We start from the raw sequence: 16,693 nt of genomic DNA, 5'->3' as shown, positions 1-16,693 counted from the left end.
AGTGTGGCCAAATGTTTTGTTTAACTTGATGTTAATTTCAAAACAATACTGTTTTCGGGAAGAATCTGCAAAGCTGTTTTCAATGTAATGTATTTTGTGTGCTAAAAAAGAGATTCTGTCAATGTAAATTTGATATTTTAGATCTATTATTAATTATTACCGTTACAGTACCATTGCAATGTGGCTAGATGACATGTGGTATGTTTCTGTTTGTGTTCATAAGAAGGAATCATACACCATTCATCAAATAAAACATTTTTAATTATTCCACATATTAAAGATGCAAGAATCTTATTTTACACTTAGCATATTGATTTAACAAAATTACTAATATAACACAAATATAAGGGTATTTTACAGAAATAAAAGGCCCCTGATTAAATTAGTTCTCGATTAATTGGGAACATTTTGAAGAGATGAACCATCTGTATAAACAAAATGTCAAACATAAAAGCTTATTGTCAGATTTAACAACCTTAAAGCCTTAGTTCACCCAAAAATGAAAATGATGTACTAATGACTCACCCTCATGTCGTTCCAAGCCCGTAAGACCTCCGTTCATCTTCGGAACACAGTTTAAGATATTTTAGATTTGGTCCGAGAGCTTTCTGTCCCTCCATTGAAAATGTATGTACGGTACCATACCTAGAGATTGGCATGGGGTACTTTCCATAAGATCATCTCTCAATGCAAATCAAACCAGCTATTAGGCTAACTGAAATAAAACCATGCCAATCTCTAGGTATGGTGAAGGCTATGTGATGATGTGGGGCTATTTTAATTCCAAAGGCCAAGGGAACTTTATAACTTAAAAACTTTTTTAACTTTAAAAATAAAAATCTGCCTGCCTCTATGGGAATTTAACATAGGGGTATCCAGACTTATGCACCCTGTATTTTAAGGAAGAACATTTATTTATTTACGATACATTATTCATTCACAAAGAAAATTGGTGTCCTTAAAGGTTGGATTTTTCCCAATTTTTTTAATTAAGGCATTAAGTTCAATTTCCAAAAGATGATTTTTTATTCCTCTTTTTAGTCAACTTTAGCATGGGTGTCTAAACTTATGCATAGCACTGTAAATACATACATACATATATACATACATATATATACATACAGACATATATTATATATTGCATACCTTGCAGGTGATACTCATGAGAGCATCCATTACCTATTGATAACTTTAGTTAGAACCTGAAAAAAATCATAAAATTCTGAAATACACCTGCAATTAATAAATACACTTTTAGCTCACCACATCTGGTATGTAGCCTGGCTCATACAGTGCTTTTAAATGGGCAGCTGAAATGCTATTTGGCCCAACACAGCCCACTAAGGACTCCCAAGGTTGTATATCTGTATATAGGGTATGTGTATAAAAGTCATTAGCACAAATTTAAAAGGGTATGTATGTATATGTGATACGGAATGTGCACCCTTACTAGTCATGTTGAATCATACGTTGAAAGCTGGAAAACAAGAATGTCACAGTTCATTAGGAAGCATTTCTGTAAACAATTTAAAGGGGCTATATGTAAGAATTTTCATATATTAATCACTTTTTTATTGCCAATGTTTACTATGATGCTTAAAAAACGAGACCTTCCCTGATTCCTAGGTTGTCTGTGTAAGCATAACAAGGGTTAGTGAATTCCACATATAGCCCCTTCAAGAATAAAATAGAAATGTGGGTTAAGCTAATTAATTATATAAATGAAGGCAAAAGTATCCAAAAAAGTTTTACTAGACACTGTAAAATGTGACTACAGTGCATAACTAAGTTATTTTTCCTTAAACTGAGTATTAAGATTTACAGTTACAATTACAGTAGCACTTCCTACAATACAAAATAGTAGATCTAGATTTAATCCAACACTGTAATAAGTAGTAAAACGCAAAGATTTCAATTAACTTACAATTTGACTGTAACTACAGTAGAAATGTTGGAAAATTTGATTACCATGCTAATTTATGGGAATCATGACAGATTTGGGTTATTTAATACAATTTATTATTTAATTATTATGCCAAAATAAAATGATCATGATGGTCCTGGATCAACATTAGCGAATCTAACCCGTATTGAAATGGTCCTGTATAAACATTAGCGAATCTACCCCATATTGAACTGATCATGATGGTCCTAGATCAACATTAGCAAATCTACCCCGTATTGAAATGGTCATGATGGTCCTGGATCAACATTAGCGAATCTACACCGTATTGAAATGATCATGAGGGTCCTGGATCAACATTAGCGAATCTACCTTGTATTGAAATGGTCATGATGGTCCTGGATCAACATTAGCGAATCTACCCCGTATTGAAATGGTCATGATGGTCCTGGATCAACATTAGCGAATCTACCCCGTATTGAACTGACCATGATGGTCCTGGATCAACATTAGCGAATCTACCTTGTATTGAAATGGTCATGATGGTCCTGGATCAACATTAGCGAATCTACCCCGTATTGAAATAGTCATGATGGTCCTGGATCAACATTAGCGAATCCACCCCATATTGAAATGGTCATGATGGTCCTGGATCAACATTAGTGAATCTACCCCATATTGAAATGATCATGATGGTCCTGGATCAACATTAGTGAATCTACCCCATATTGAAATGATCATGATGGTCCTGGATCAACATTAGTGAATCTACCCCATATTGAAATGATCATGATGGTCCTGGATCAACATTAGTGAATCTACCCCGAATTGAAATGGTCATGATGGTCCTGGATCAACATTAGCGAATCTACCCCGTATTAAAATCGTCATGACGGTCCTGGATCAACATTAGCGAATCTACCTTGTATTGAAATGGTCATGATGGTCCTGGATCAACATTAGCGAATCTACCCCGTATTGAAATGATCATGATGGTCCTGGATCAACATTAGCGAATCTACCCCGTATTGAAATGGTCCTGGATCAACATTAGCGAATCTACCCTATATTGAAATGGTCATGATGGTCCTGGATCAACATTAGCGAATCTACCCCATATTGAAATGATCATGATGGTCCTGGATCAACATTAGTGAATCTACCCCACACTGAAATGGTCATGATGGTCCTGGATCAACATTAGCGAATCTACCCCATATTGAAATGATCATGATGGTCCTGGATCAACATTAGCTAATCTACCTTGTATTGAAATGGTCATGATGGTCCTGGATCAACATTAGCGAATCTACCCCGTATTGAAATGGTCATGATGGTCCTGGATCAACATTAGCGAATCTACCCCGTATTGAACTGACCATGATGGTCCTGGATCAACATTAGCGAATCTACCCCATATTGAAATCGTCATGATGGTCCTGGATCAACATTTGCGAATCTACCTTGTATTGAAATGGTCATGATGGTCCTGGATCAACATTAGCGAATCTACCCCGTATTGAAATGGTCATGATGGTCCTGGATCAACATTAGCGAATCTACCCCATATTGAAATGGTCATGATGGTCCTGGATCAACATTAGTGAATCTACCCCATATTTAAATGATCATGATGGTCCTGGATCAACATTAGTGAATCTACCCCATATTGAAATGATCATGATGGTCCTGGATCAACATTAGCAAATCTACCCATTATGGAAATCGTCATGATGGTCCTGGATCAACATTAGCGAATCTACCCCGTATTGAAATGGTCATGATGGTCCTGGATCAACATTAGTGAATCTACCCTATATTGAAATGGTCATGATGGTCCTGGATCAACATTAGCGAATCTACCCCATATTGAAATGATCATGATGGTCCTGGATCAACATTAGTGAATCTACCCCACACTGAAATGGTCATGATGGTCCTGGATCAACATTAGCGAATCTACCCCATATTGAAATGATCATGATGGTCCTGGATCAACATTAGCTAATCTACCTTGTATTGAAATGGTCATGATGGTCCTGGATCAACATTAGCGAATCTACCCCGTATTGAAATGGTCATGATGGTCCTGGATCAACATTAGCGAATCTACCCCGTATTGAACTGACCATGATGGTCCTGGATCAACATTAGCGAATCTACCCCATATTGAAATCGTCATGATGGTCCTGGATCAACATTAGCGAATCTACCTTGTATTGAAATGGTCATGATGGTCCTGGATCAACATTAGCGAATCTACCCCGTATTGAAATGGTCATGATGGTCCTGGATCAACATTAGCGAATCTACCCCATATTGAAATGGTCATGATGGTCCTGGATCAACATTAGTGAATCTACCCCATATTTAAATGATCATGATGGTCCTGGATCAACATTAGTGAATCTACCCCATATTGAAATGATCATGATGGTCCTGGATCAACATTAGCAAATCTACCCATTATGGAAATCGTCATGATGGTCCTGGATCAACATTAGCGAATCTACCCCGTATTGAAATGGTCATGATGGTCCTGGATCAACATTAGTGAATCCACCCCATATTGAAATGGTCATGATGGTCATGGATCAACATTAGCGAATCTACCCCATATTGAAATGATCATGATGGTCCTGGATCAACATTAGCGAATCTACCCCGTATTGAAATGGTCCTGGATCAACATTAGCGAATCTACCCTATATTGAAATGATCATGATGGTCCTGGATCAACATTAGCAAATCTACCCATTATGGAAATCGTCATGATGGTCCTGGATCAACATTAGCGAATCTACCCCGTATTGAAATGGTCATGATGGTCCTGGATCAACATTAGTGAATCTACCCTATATTGAAATGGTCATGATGGTCCTGGATCAACATTAGCGAATCTACCCCATATTGAAATGATCATGATGGTCCTGGATCAACATTAGTGAATCTACCCCACACTGAAATGGTCATGATGGTCCTGGATCAACATTAGCGAATCTACCCCATATTGAAATGATCATGATGGTCCTGGATCAACATTAGCTAATCTACCTTGTATTGAAATGGTCATGATGGTCCTGGATCAACATTAGCGAATCTACCCCGTATTGAAATGGTCATGATGGTCCTGGATCAACATTAGCGAATCTACCCCGTATTGAACTGACCATGATGGTCCTGGATCAACATTAGCGAATCTACCCCATATTGAAATCGTCATGATGGTCCTGGATCAACATTAGCGAATCTACCTTGTATTGAAATGGTCATGATGGTCCTGGATCAACATTAGCGAATCTACCCCGTATTGAAATGGTCATGATGGTCCTGGATCAACATTAGCGAATCTACCCCATATTGAAATGGTCATGATGGTCCTGGATCAACATTAGTGAATCTACCCCATATTTAAATGATCATGATGGTCCTGGATCAACATTAGTGAATCTACCCCATATTGAAATGATCATGATGGTCCTGGATCAACATTAGCAAATCTACCCATTATGGAAATCGTCATGATGGTCCTGGATCAACATTAGCGAATCTACCCCGTATTGAAATGGTCATGATGGTCCTGGATCAACATTAGTGAATCCACCCCATATTGAAATGGTCATGATGGTCATGGATCAACATTAGCGAATCTACCCCATATTGAAATGATCATGATGGTCCTGGATCAACATTAGCGAATCTACCCCGTATTGAAATGGTCCTGGATCAACATTAGCGAATCTACCCTATATTGAAATGGTCATGATGGTCCTGGATCAACATTAGCGAATCTACCCCATATTGAAATGGTCATGATGGTCCTGGATCAACATTAGCGAATCTACCCCATATTGAAATGGTCATGATGGTCCTGGATCAACATTAGCGAATCTACCCCATATTGAAATGGTCATGATGGTCCTGGATCAACATTAGCGAATCTACCCCGTATTGAAATGGTCATGATGGTCCTGGATCAACACTAGCGAATCTACCCCGTATTGAAATGGTCATGATGGTCCTGGATCAACATTAGCAAATCTACCCCGTATTGAAATGGTCATGATGGTCCTGGATCAACATTAGCGAATCTACCCCGTATTGAAATGGTCATGGTCCTGGATCAACACTAGCGAATCTACCCCGTATTGAAATGGTCATGATGGTCCTGGATCAACATTAGTGAATCTACCCCGTATTGAAATGGTCATGATGGTCCTGGATCAACATTAGCGAATCTACCCCGTATTGAAATGGTCATGATGGTCCTGGATCAACACTAGCGAATCTACCCCGTATTGAAATGGTCATGATGGTCCTGGATCAACACTAGCGAATCTACCCTGTATTAAAATGATCATGATGGTCCTGGATCAACACTAGCGAATCTACCCCGTATTGAAATGGTCATGATGGTCCTGGATCAACATTAGCGAATCTACCCCATATTGAAATGGTCATGATGGTCCTGGATCAACATTAGCGAATCTACCCCATACTGAAATGATCATGATGGTCCTGGATCAACATTAGCGAATCTACCCCGTATTGAAATGGTCCTGGATCAACATTAGCGAATCTACCCTATATTGAAATGGTCATGATGGTCCTGGATCAACATTAGCGAATCTACCCCATATTGAAATGATCATGATGGTCCTGGATCAACATTAGTGAATCTACCCCACACTGAAATGGTCATGATGGTCCTGGATCAACATTAGCGAATCTACCCCATATTGAAATGATCATGATGGTCCTGGATCAACATTAGCTAATCTACCTTGTATTGAAATGGTCATGATGGTCCTGGATCAACATTAGCGAATCTACCCCGTATTGAAATGGTCATGATGGTCCTGGATCAACATTAGCGAATCTACCCCGTATTGAACTGACCATGATGGTCCTGGATCAACATTAGCGAATCTACCCCATATTGAAATCGTCATGATGGTCCTGGATCAACATTAGCGAATCTACCTTGTATTGAAATGGTCATGATGGTCCTGGATCAACATTAGCGAATCTACCCCGTATTGAAATGGTCATGATGGTCCTGGATCAACATTAGCGAATCTACCCCATATTGAAATGGTCATGATGGTCCTGGATCAACATTAGTGAATCTACCCCATATTTAAATGATCATGATGGTCCTGGATCAACATTAGTGAATCTACCCCATATTGAAATGATCATGATGGTCCTGGATCAACATTAGCAAATCTACCCATTATGGAAATCGTCATGATGGTCATGGATCAACATTAGCGAATCTACCCCATATTGAAATGATCATGATGGTCCTGGATCAACATTAGCGAATCTACACCGTATTGAAATGGTCCTGGATCAACATTAGCGAATCTACCCTATATTGAAATGGTCATGATGGTCCTGGATCAACATTAGCGAATCTACCCCATATTGAAATGGTCATGATGGTCCTGGATCAACATTAGCGAATCTACCCCATATTGAAATGATCATGATGGTCCTGGATCAACATTAGCGAATCTACCCCATATTGAAATGGTCATGATGGTCCTGGATCAACATTAGCGAATCTACCCCATATTGAAATGGTCATGATGGTCCTGGATCAACATTAGCGAATCTACCCCGTATTGAAATGGTCATGATGGTCCTGGATCAACACTAGCGAATCTACCCCGTATTGAAATGGTCATGATGGTCCTGGATCAACATTAACAAATCTACCCCGTATTGAAATGGTCATGATGGTCCTGGATCAACATTAGCGAATCTACCCCGTATTGAAATGGTCATGGTCCTGGATCAACACTAGCGAATCTACCCCGTATTGAAATGGTCATGATGGTCCTGGATCAACATTAGTGAATCTACCCCGTATTGAAATGGTCATGATGGTCCTGGATCAACATTAGCGAATCTACCCCGTATTGAAATGGTCATGATGGTCCTGGATCAACATTAGCGAATCTACCCCATACTGAAATGATCATGATGGTCCTGGATCAACATTAGCGAATCTACCCCGTATTGAAATGGTCCTGGATCAACATTAGCGAATCTACCCTATATTGAAATGGTCATGATGGTCCTGGATCAACATTAGCGAATCTACCCCATATTGAAATGATCATGATGGTCCTGGATCAACATTAGTGAATCTACCCCACACTGAAATGGTCATGATGGTCCTGGATCAACATTAGCGAATCTACCCCATATTGAAATGATCATGATGGTCCTGGATCAACATTAGCTAATCTACCTTGTATTGAAATGGTCATGATGGTCCTGGATCAACATTAGCGAATCTACCCCGTATTGAAATGGTCATGATGGTCCTGGATCAACATTAGCGAATCTACCCCGTATTGAACTGACCATGATGGTCCTGGATCAACATTAGCGAATCTACCCCATATTGAAATCGTCATGATGGTCCTGGATCAACATTAGCGAATCTACCTTGTATTGAAATGGTCATGATGGTCCTGGATCAACATTAGCGAATCTACCCCGTATTGAAATGGTCATGATGGTCCTGGATCAACATTAGCGAATCTACCCCATATTGAAATGGTCATGATGGTCCTGGATCAACATTAGTGAATCTACCCCATATTTAAATGATCATGATGGTCCTGGATCAACATTAGTGAATCTACCCCATATTGAAATGATCATGATGGTCCTGGATCAACATTAGCAAATCTACCCATTATGGAAATCGTCATGATGGTCCTGGATCAACATTAGCGAATCTACCCCGTATTGAAATGGTCATGATGGTCCTGGATCAACATTAGTGAATCCACCCCATATTGAAATGGTCATGATGGTCATGGATCAACATTAGCGAATCTACCCCATATTGAAATGATCATGATGGTCCTGGATCAACATTAGCGAATCTACCCCGTATTGAAATGGTCCTGGATCAACATTAGCGAATCTACCCTATATTGAAATGGTCATGATGGTCCTGGATCAACATTAGCGAATCTACCCCATATTGAAATGGTCATGATGGTCCTGGATCAACATTAGCGAATCTACCCCATATTGAAATGATCATGATGGTCCTGGATCAACATTAGCGAATCTACCCCATATTGAAATGGTCATGATGGTCCTGGATCAACATTAGCGAATCTACCCCATATTGAAATGGTCATGATGGTCCTGGATCAACATTAGCGAATCTACCCCGTATTGAAATGGTCATGATGGTCCTGGATCAACACTAGCGAATCTACCCCGTATTGAAATGGTCATGATGGTCCTGGATCAACATTAGCAAATCTACCCCGTATTGAAATGGTCATGATGGTCCTGGATCAACATTAGCGAATCTACCCCGTATTGAAATGGTCATGGTCCTGGATCAACACTAGCGAATCTACCCCGTATTGAAATGGTCATGATGGTCCTGGATCAACATTAGTGAATCTACCCCGTATTGAAATGGTCATGATGGTCCTGGATCAACATTAGCGAATCTACCCCGTATTGAAATGGTCATGATGGTCCTGGATCAACACTAGCGAATCTACCCCGTATTGAAATGGTCATGATGGTCCTGGATCAACACTAGCGAATCTACCCTGTATTAAAATGATCATGATGGTCCTGGATCAACACTAGCGAATCTACCCCGTATTGAAATGGTCATGATGGTCCTGGATCAACATTAGCGAATCTACCCCGTATTGAAATGGTCATGATGGTCCTGGATCAACATTAGCGAATCTACCCCGTATTGAAATGGTCATGATGGTCCTGGATCAACATTAGCGAATCTACCCCGTATTGAAATGGTCATGATGGTCCTGGATCAACATTAGCGAATCTACCTTGTATTGAAATGATCATGATGGTTCTGGATTAACATTAGCGAATCTACCCCATATTGAAATGGTCATGATGGTCCTGGATCAACATTAGCGAATCTACCCCGTATTGAAATGGTCATGATGGTCCTGGATCAACATTAGCGAATCTACCCTGTATTAAAATGATCATGATGGTCCTGGATCAACACTAGCGAATCTACCCCATATTGAAATGATGACGATAGCAATTATCAAAATATTGATTACAATCAGATTCAAAAAGCAATTATTCTACTGTTTTTTTAAATGTCATATACTTTTTTTGCACACTTCATTCAGACTAAAATCATAGTAATCTGTTTTAAAGACCTGGAATTTATTGAAATTTTTAAACATTATTATAACATTTTATTAAATATTAAATGTGTATTTGTGTGTAAAGGTATGAGAGAAAGAAGACTTTTAGGGTTATGGAGTAAAGTAAGATTAGCTATTAGCTAAACGGCTCATGGCTGTTGCATGTATGTTCAGGGTTGCATTACATTATGCCATTTAAGTGTTCTATTTCAGGATTTTTTTTGTGAATAAATACATTTACAAAGTCAGATTTTTAGTTGCAGAGAGGGTCAAAGAAAGAGGACAGACAAAATAACTTACCTTTTGTCAGTCAGCCCGAGGCAAGAGAGGAGGGAAGGTTCAAAATGGACCGATTGGATTTGGTCGGCACACACTGATGACATCAGAGGCTTGTGATTGGTTGATTAAATGTTAATCCAGGATCAACAAAATTTGTTGATCCAGGAACACATCTTACTTGGCAAAATCACGGTGACCATGTGGGTCTATATATAATTGCTCTGTTATATTTTTATTTAGTACAATTTACTTTTACAATTATCCCTTATTACAATTAAGCATTATTATACAATTTGTACATTTATACAGATGCCATTTTTTTTTTTATTTTTTTTTTTATAAATGCAGCACTTTGTTGTGTTTTATGAACAAAAACATTCAGAGATGCCAATCATGTGAAAATGCCACTAGCAGGATTTGAACTTGTGTTGCCCACATAAACACTGGATGTCAGTGTGCCGGAACACATGCTCTAGACAGTTTGACAGTGGTTATCAACCCTATCCCTGTGATTAGCTTGTTAAGGTGTGTTTGATCAGGTTTAGAGCAAAACTCTGCAGGAAAGCGGACCTCAAGATTAAATTATAAACCCATGATATAGAACCTCTGCACTAGGCCATGGCTATGACAGCTCTCTTTTTTTATGAATACATGGTTGGTTGTCTCTTAAACTCACCTGTAGACACTTCTGCTGTTCTTCTAATCAATGATAACTGATCTCTGGCTAATTTGGTTCTTCAAACGAATTTGTGGATTTTATTAAAATATCTGGATTAAGTTGTCTGAGATTACTGCGTTTTCTTGCGTTCATTGGAAAGGGCAGATATATTGATCCTCGAAACCATGATCAGCAATGCAGCGACTGGCTGGCGGCAAGACAGCAACGTAATGACATCATAATAAAAAAGAACATCACATACCTGATGGAAAACGTGACAAATTTCTGGACCTTTATAAGGAAACAGTCAACTGACCAAAATGACATAAAAGTTATATATAGATAAAAGAAACGTACTGTTTGTTACATGATTCCCAATTATTTCCATAATTTCACAATTTGTAGTATTTTTACAGGCTTTATATTTTTATTTCAATGTTGTAATTAGCAATTTGTTTCATTTTGAAACAGATTTGTTAAGTGACAGCATTAATTGGGTCAAGAACATTTTTCTAATGACACAGCAAGACAGCATTTTGTATTAAGTTATCTGTATCTCCTGCACTGCATCACGCCATTATAACTGTTCAAATTAATGCACTGCACACACTAGTATATGTACATCATGTGTAAGACTCCAATAAAATTATTAGGTAATTATTCCTTCACGAATAAATCTCTCAATGAGTAAAACTCGATTTTTTCTGGATATTATGATAGATTACACATTATAATATTATTTGCAAATTTATTTTAAAATTAGTTAAAATAATATTATTATTTAAAATTAGGCCTAAGTGTGTCCCTGGTTCAATGGGGTACTCTTATAAGAAAGTAGCAGTGGCTGGGACAGACTTTAAGTATCACCTCTGCTTAAAAAGATGAAATCTTATCCTGTTTACATGAAATAAGCTGCTTTGAGCTAACAGACATGTTGCTATTACAGCAACTCCATTTATCCTGTTCTTTCTGACAACAAAGCACGTGAATGCAACAAGCTCATGTCAAGTTTAGGTTCAAGTCAAGTCAAGCTCATAAATCACAACATCAATCAACTTCACAAGCTCATAATCACAACTTCAAAGTGGGAAGCAGGAAATTTCCGATAGCATGTAAAGGCAGCATGAATCTTCATATCCTCTCTTGTCCTCTCCAAATTTTGAACTATACAGGTATTTGAGGACAAGCTTTAAAAAAAATAAAATAAAAACCCTACACTCATGTCACTGGCCAAACTCACATGACTCCATATGCACCAGAAGCATGTACCATGAAGCTAACTAAACAGGATTAATTTGGTTTAATGTAAACTATCTCTCTATCAACTCAGGGTTTGATCCAGACTTTAAGAATAGTATATGAGTGTGTGCACATGCAAGTTTGATGTTTGCAGCATGCAAAGAAAGATGTCCCAACACTAAACCAAACTCAGACCTTAGTTAAAAGTCTTTAGTGATGATCAGTGACTGAATATCAACCTTTAAGGACATTTCCTCACCAAAACACCGGGATGATGTGGTTGAAACTTATTTTAATTATTTTATAACCTGCAATGAGCACTGGATACTGTATTTCAAGGGTATGAGTACATTAATTGTTTTGTTTGTTGATTTTATTTAATTATCACATGAAACTTACTACAGCCTAATTTGATACATTCAAACAATCAAGAGGTTTACAACATTTATCATTGATTTAACTTTGTTAATTTTTTTTTTAATTCACCTCAAAAGACTAAGATCACTTCAGTATACCTGCCACAGATTTGGACACAAACACAGCAGTTGAAAATGTTTTGTAACAGATTGCCATGCACAGATACTGACTGCAAACGTGGCTAACAGACAGACAATCTGTGGAACAGGGAATTCACATGGACTCAAATTCATCAATGCGCTGTTTGGTGTTTCCTTGTCGTATTTGCCGTAAGGTTTTGTATTTGTCCCTTCCCAACCTCACATTCTCAGCATGGATAAGATCATTTGGAGTCTTCATGCTTTCATCACGGGCATCTGCTAGCTCCGAGCTCAGAGCCTAAAAACACATTAGAAACAAATAAGTTAGCATAAGAATTAAAGCTGCAGAGAATAGTTTCTGCAAGACTGTCACATTTGTTCTTCAGAATTTCTATTTATTACAGTGTCCTCGTTACATTTGTTACATTTACTTACCATACTAATTTTTCTTTTTATTCTGCTTTTGCAATGTGAAGAAAATAGTAGATACTGAACTCCTACAATTAACACAGCAGATTAAATCAACAATATTCAATTATTTATCAAATTATTTTACTAAATTACACTTGGACTCTCACTTCTCTCATTTCTCTTTCCAGAGAGAGCCCTTTAAAACTTGTTCTCCTGTTTAAGTGGTGATTTGCATTTTGTGCAGGTAAGCGTGACAAGATCTTTATCCAACCATAATCATCTGACCCTGAACTATGATAAGACAGTCTCTATGTGCTTTTCAATAAAAAGAAAGGTCAATGAAAATTTTAGAATAAAGATTGATGAGAAGGAGATAGATGAGGTACATGAATTTAAATTTCTAGGGGTTACTTTAGATTCTCATCTTAAGTTTGATAGTCATGTAAAGAGACTGTGCAGAACTGTCAAGACAAATTTAAACTGCTTCCAATTAATAAGACAATATGTACCCATTAAGGCAGCACAGCAGTTTATGCATTCTATGATATTTTCTCATCTATCGTATTGCATTACTGTTTGGGGTCAGGCCAATCAAACAACAATTACACCTGTTAGGTCATTATATAAACAGGCATTAAAAGTAATGGACCAAAACCTGTAAGATGGCACCATTGCCTCATTCTAAGGAAGCATAATGTTTTAAGTTTTGACAGTTTTGTAAATTATTCATTTCTAAAACTACTTTTTAAGTGTGTGAACAACCTTGCACCAGAAATATTCTGTCAACTAGTAGTGAAACAAAAGAGCGGAATAAGAACTAGAGGCACAATAAGTGGAAACTGTATAGCCGCAAAACGTAGAACAACATTTGGTCAGACATCATTTTCAGTAAAATTGTGGAACGCCTTACCATCAGAAATTAACTGACAGAACTCAAGGTTTTTAATACACATTTAAAGCAATGGCTGAAACTGAAACAATTCTGTGAACACTGACTGTACAGGATACAACACAATGCATATAAACATAAAGTTGCATATGTTAGCATGCACGGACATATGCACACTTTTGTGTTTTTGTATTGTTAAATGTGTCTAGACTCTGTTTTATAGTGATTTCTACATCCATTTAAGCCCATATCTTATTTCATGTATGGGATGTATTTATTGCATGTATTTTAATAGTTATACATTTTTTAATTCAATAATTACAGAGAATTTCTGTTTTAATTTTACAAGCCTAACCAGGGACAGGGGTTGCAAATTAGTCATGGCTATAAACCTGTATGCATGGCATCTACTTTGTATTCTTTATAAATCAATGTTCCATGCATTTGTCCCTGTCAAATAAACATTAAATAAATAATAAATAAATACTGGAATGTATGTGTAAATGCAGTCCGCATCAGGTTTTGGCTCAGTAGAGATTATAAATGACACCTAAATCTCCACCTATAGCATTGGGAAAGTATGTACCCAAATAAAAGTTTACTTCAGAAATATAAAGGTTTGTAGGTTATCTATGATGTTTTCATGTTTGTTTGTTTGTTTTTTTACCCATAGTTTTGCTTCAAATTATAGGCAGATTTTAATTTTGTTGTTGACCTTATCTATTACATATAACTATACAAATCATACCTTATGCAGAAGCCATGGACTTTATGAATGCAGTACTTTGTTGTTTGCCTCAAAGTTTATTGATATTTTTAGGCTATTCTGAACCACACATTCACACATGTTAAAAATGCAATTCATTTAATGAATATTTATTTTAAACAAGTAGATAGTATTCTGTATAGAGAGGCTCATAAACTAGTGTGAAATTAAGTAAAATTAGTGACATTTCGGTACAAGAAAAAGGTAGAAACTATGTTTACAAATGGGAAATCTCATCTAGCTTGGAATGGAGTGACGTCTATAATTGGAACTAAACAGAAGACTAAGGCCTGGTTTCACAGACAGGACTTAGATTAAACCAGGATTAGTTCAATTACGGCATTTAAATAGCTTTTATAGATGTGCCTATAAAAAAACATTACTGCTGTGCATCTTGAGACAAAACAATGGCACTGACATAATAAGATATGTTTCTTTCAGCTTAAAGTGAAACTCTCGCCAAAATACAAGCTAGGGTCTTTTTGTTATCTACCCGAGGCAAACTTTTGTTTAAAAGCATAATTAGAATGGAAACGCCACTTTTTTGACCATATTTTTGTTTTCGGTCAAATTGCCATTTGAATGGGAGTAGTGGGGCACGACTATGATAGCATCAAAATCGCTATTTTTAAAACACTAAGAAGGCTCGACACAACATGAAACTTTGCTCAAAGTATCTACCAGGGGCTCTACACATGAACTCAAGCATTGAGAACATTGTTTGTGTACACAGAGTTTACTAAAAAGAATGATTTTGACCAACTCACTGTAGCTATTGTTGTTTCCACCTGCCAGCATTTTGTCAGTCAAAAACAGTTGATTTTAATGTCTATGTAAATATATCCGTGCAGCGAGGGACTTGCTTGAACATGTTAGAGCAGCAAAGAAACATGGATAAATGAAAAGAAAGAGCAGGATGTGCTTGATGATGAGTTATTAAAAGCATAATAAACCATGAAAGGGAACCGAGTTAAGTACCGACAGGCGGCTTTCTGTGGCGCACATACGAAGCTCATGAGTGCTGAATTCAGTGTTTGCCACTGTATATGTTGTGTCAGAAGGGAGGCCCAATATCTTTGACTATGAAAACCCCTGCTCTAGCCACTTAGACCATGGTTTTCAACCCTCTTCCTGAAGCCCCTCAACAGTGGACATTTTTAATGTCTCCTTGGTCTGACGCACCCATTTTAGGTCTTGGAGTTTTGACTGATGAGTTGAATCAGATGTGTTTGATTAGGAAGACTAACAAAATGTGCACTGTTGGGGGAAGTTCATGGAACAGAGTTTAGAACCTCTGCACTAGGGCATGGTTATGACATCTTTTTAATAAAAATCATGGCTGTCTCTCATGCTCACCTGTAGGCGCTTCTGCAGACGTTCATTCTTCTCAGTTTCTGTTATACGCTGCTCTTCACTGCGGTCCTGATAAGTTCCAGTGGATGTGAGCTCAGCACTGGCCTCAGCACTGCTCTCATCATTCTCATCATGGTCATTCTCCGTCTGGGACGTTGACTGTATGTGGAACCCAATTAGCTTACTCTTCAACTCCTCTTTTGTCCTCTCCAGGTCTACCTCAACCATAATTGCCTGCCAAGATACTCAAAGAGAAATCTCAGTAAACTATTATGAGACTGCTAATGTGTTTGCCTGAGGTTAACCATATGGAACAGATAAAACAGTACATTTACACTCTCACCCTTTTCTGCCATTTCCTGGCTTCATCCTCTTTCTTCTTTTTGGCATCTTCCAGAAGAGTGATTTTGGATGTTAGCTCAGCCAGCTCTGTTGCCTTTAAAGATATAATGAAGCAAACATATTTCTTTTGTAGAAAATTATTTTCTGTACAATAAACAACAACAACAACA

At 37.7% G+C, this 16,693-nt stretch overlaps 1 protein-coding gene and 1 long non-coding RNA gene across 3 annotated transcripts in view; both read right to left on the bottom strand.

The window, feature by feature from the left end:
- Window positions 1–368: 368 nt before the first annotated feature.
- Window positions 369–10,476, bottom strand: LOC307171058. The gene is made up of 4 exons (XR_013823484.1): window positions 10,390–10,476; window positions 1,451–1,477; window positions 1,147–1,202; window positions 369–425 (listed from the first exon to the last, which is right to left on the bottom strand). It is a non-coding gene; the product is annotated as an uncharacterized lncRNA (long non-coding RNA).
- Window positions 10,477–12,538: 2,062 nt separating this feature from the next.
- Window positions 12,539–16,693, bottom strand: part of msnb (moesin b) — a 50,333-nt gene continuing 46,178 nt past the window's right edge. For both annotated transcript variants that reach the window (XM_079892868.1, XM_079892869.1), the window contains exons 11-13: window positions 16,525–16,617; window positions 16,185–16,415; window positions 12,539–13,060 (exon numbers count right to left, since the gene is read on the bottom strand). In XM_079892868.1, coding sequence (XP_079748994.1) covers window positions 12,896–13,060; window positions 16,185–16,415; window positions 16,525–16,617 — 489 coding nt within the window. In that variant the 3' untranslated portion in view covers window positions 12,539–12,895. The remainder of the gene's footprint in view (window positions 13,061–16,184; window positions 16,416–16,524; window positions 16,618–16,693) is intronic.

Source organism: Squalius cephalus (assembly GCF_949319135.1).
Source record: "Squalius cephalus genome assembly, chromosome: 14".
In the NCBI taxonomy this organism is placed as follows: domain Eukaryota; kingdom Metazoa; phylum Chordata; class Actinopteri; order Cypriniformes; family Leuciscidae; genus Squalius; species Squalius cephalus.
Note: the sequence above shows the minus strand (reverse complement) of the source record. Positions and strands in the feature narration are given on the sequence as shown.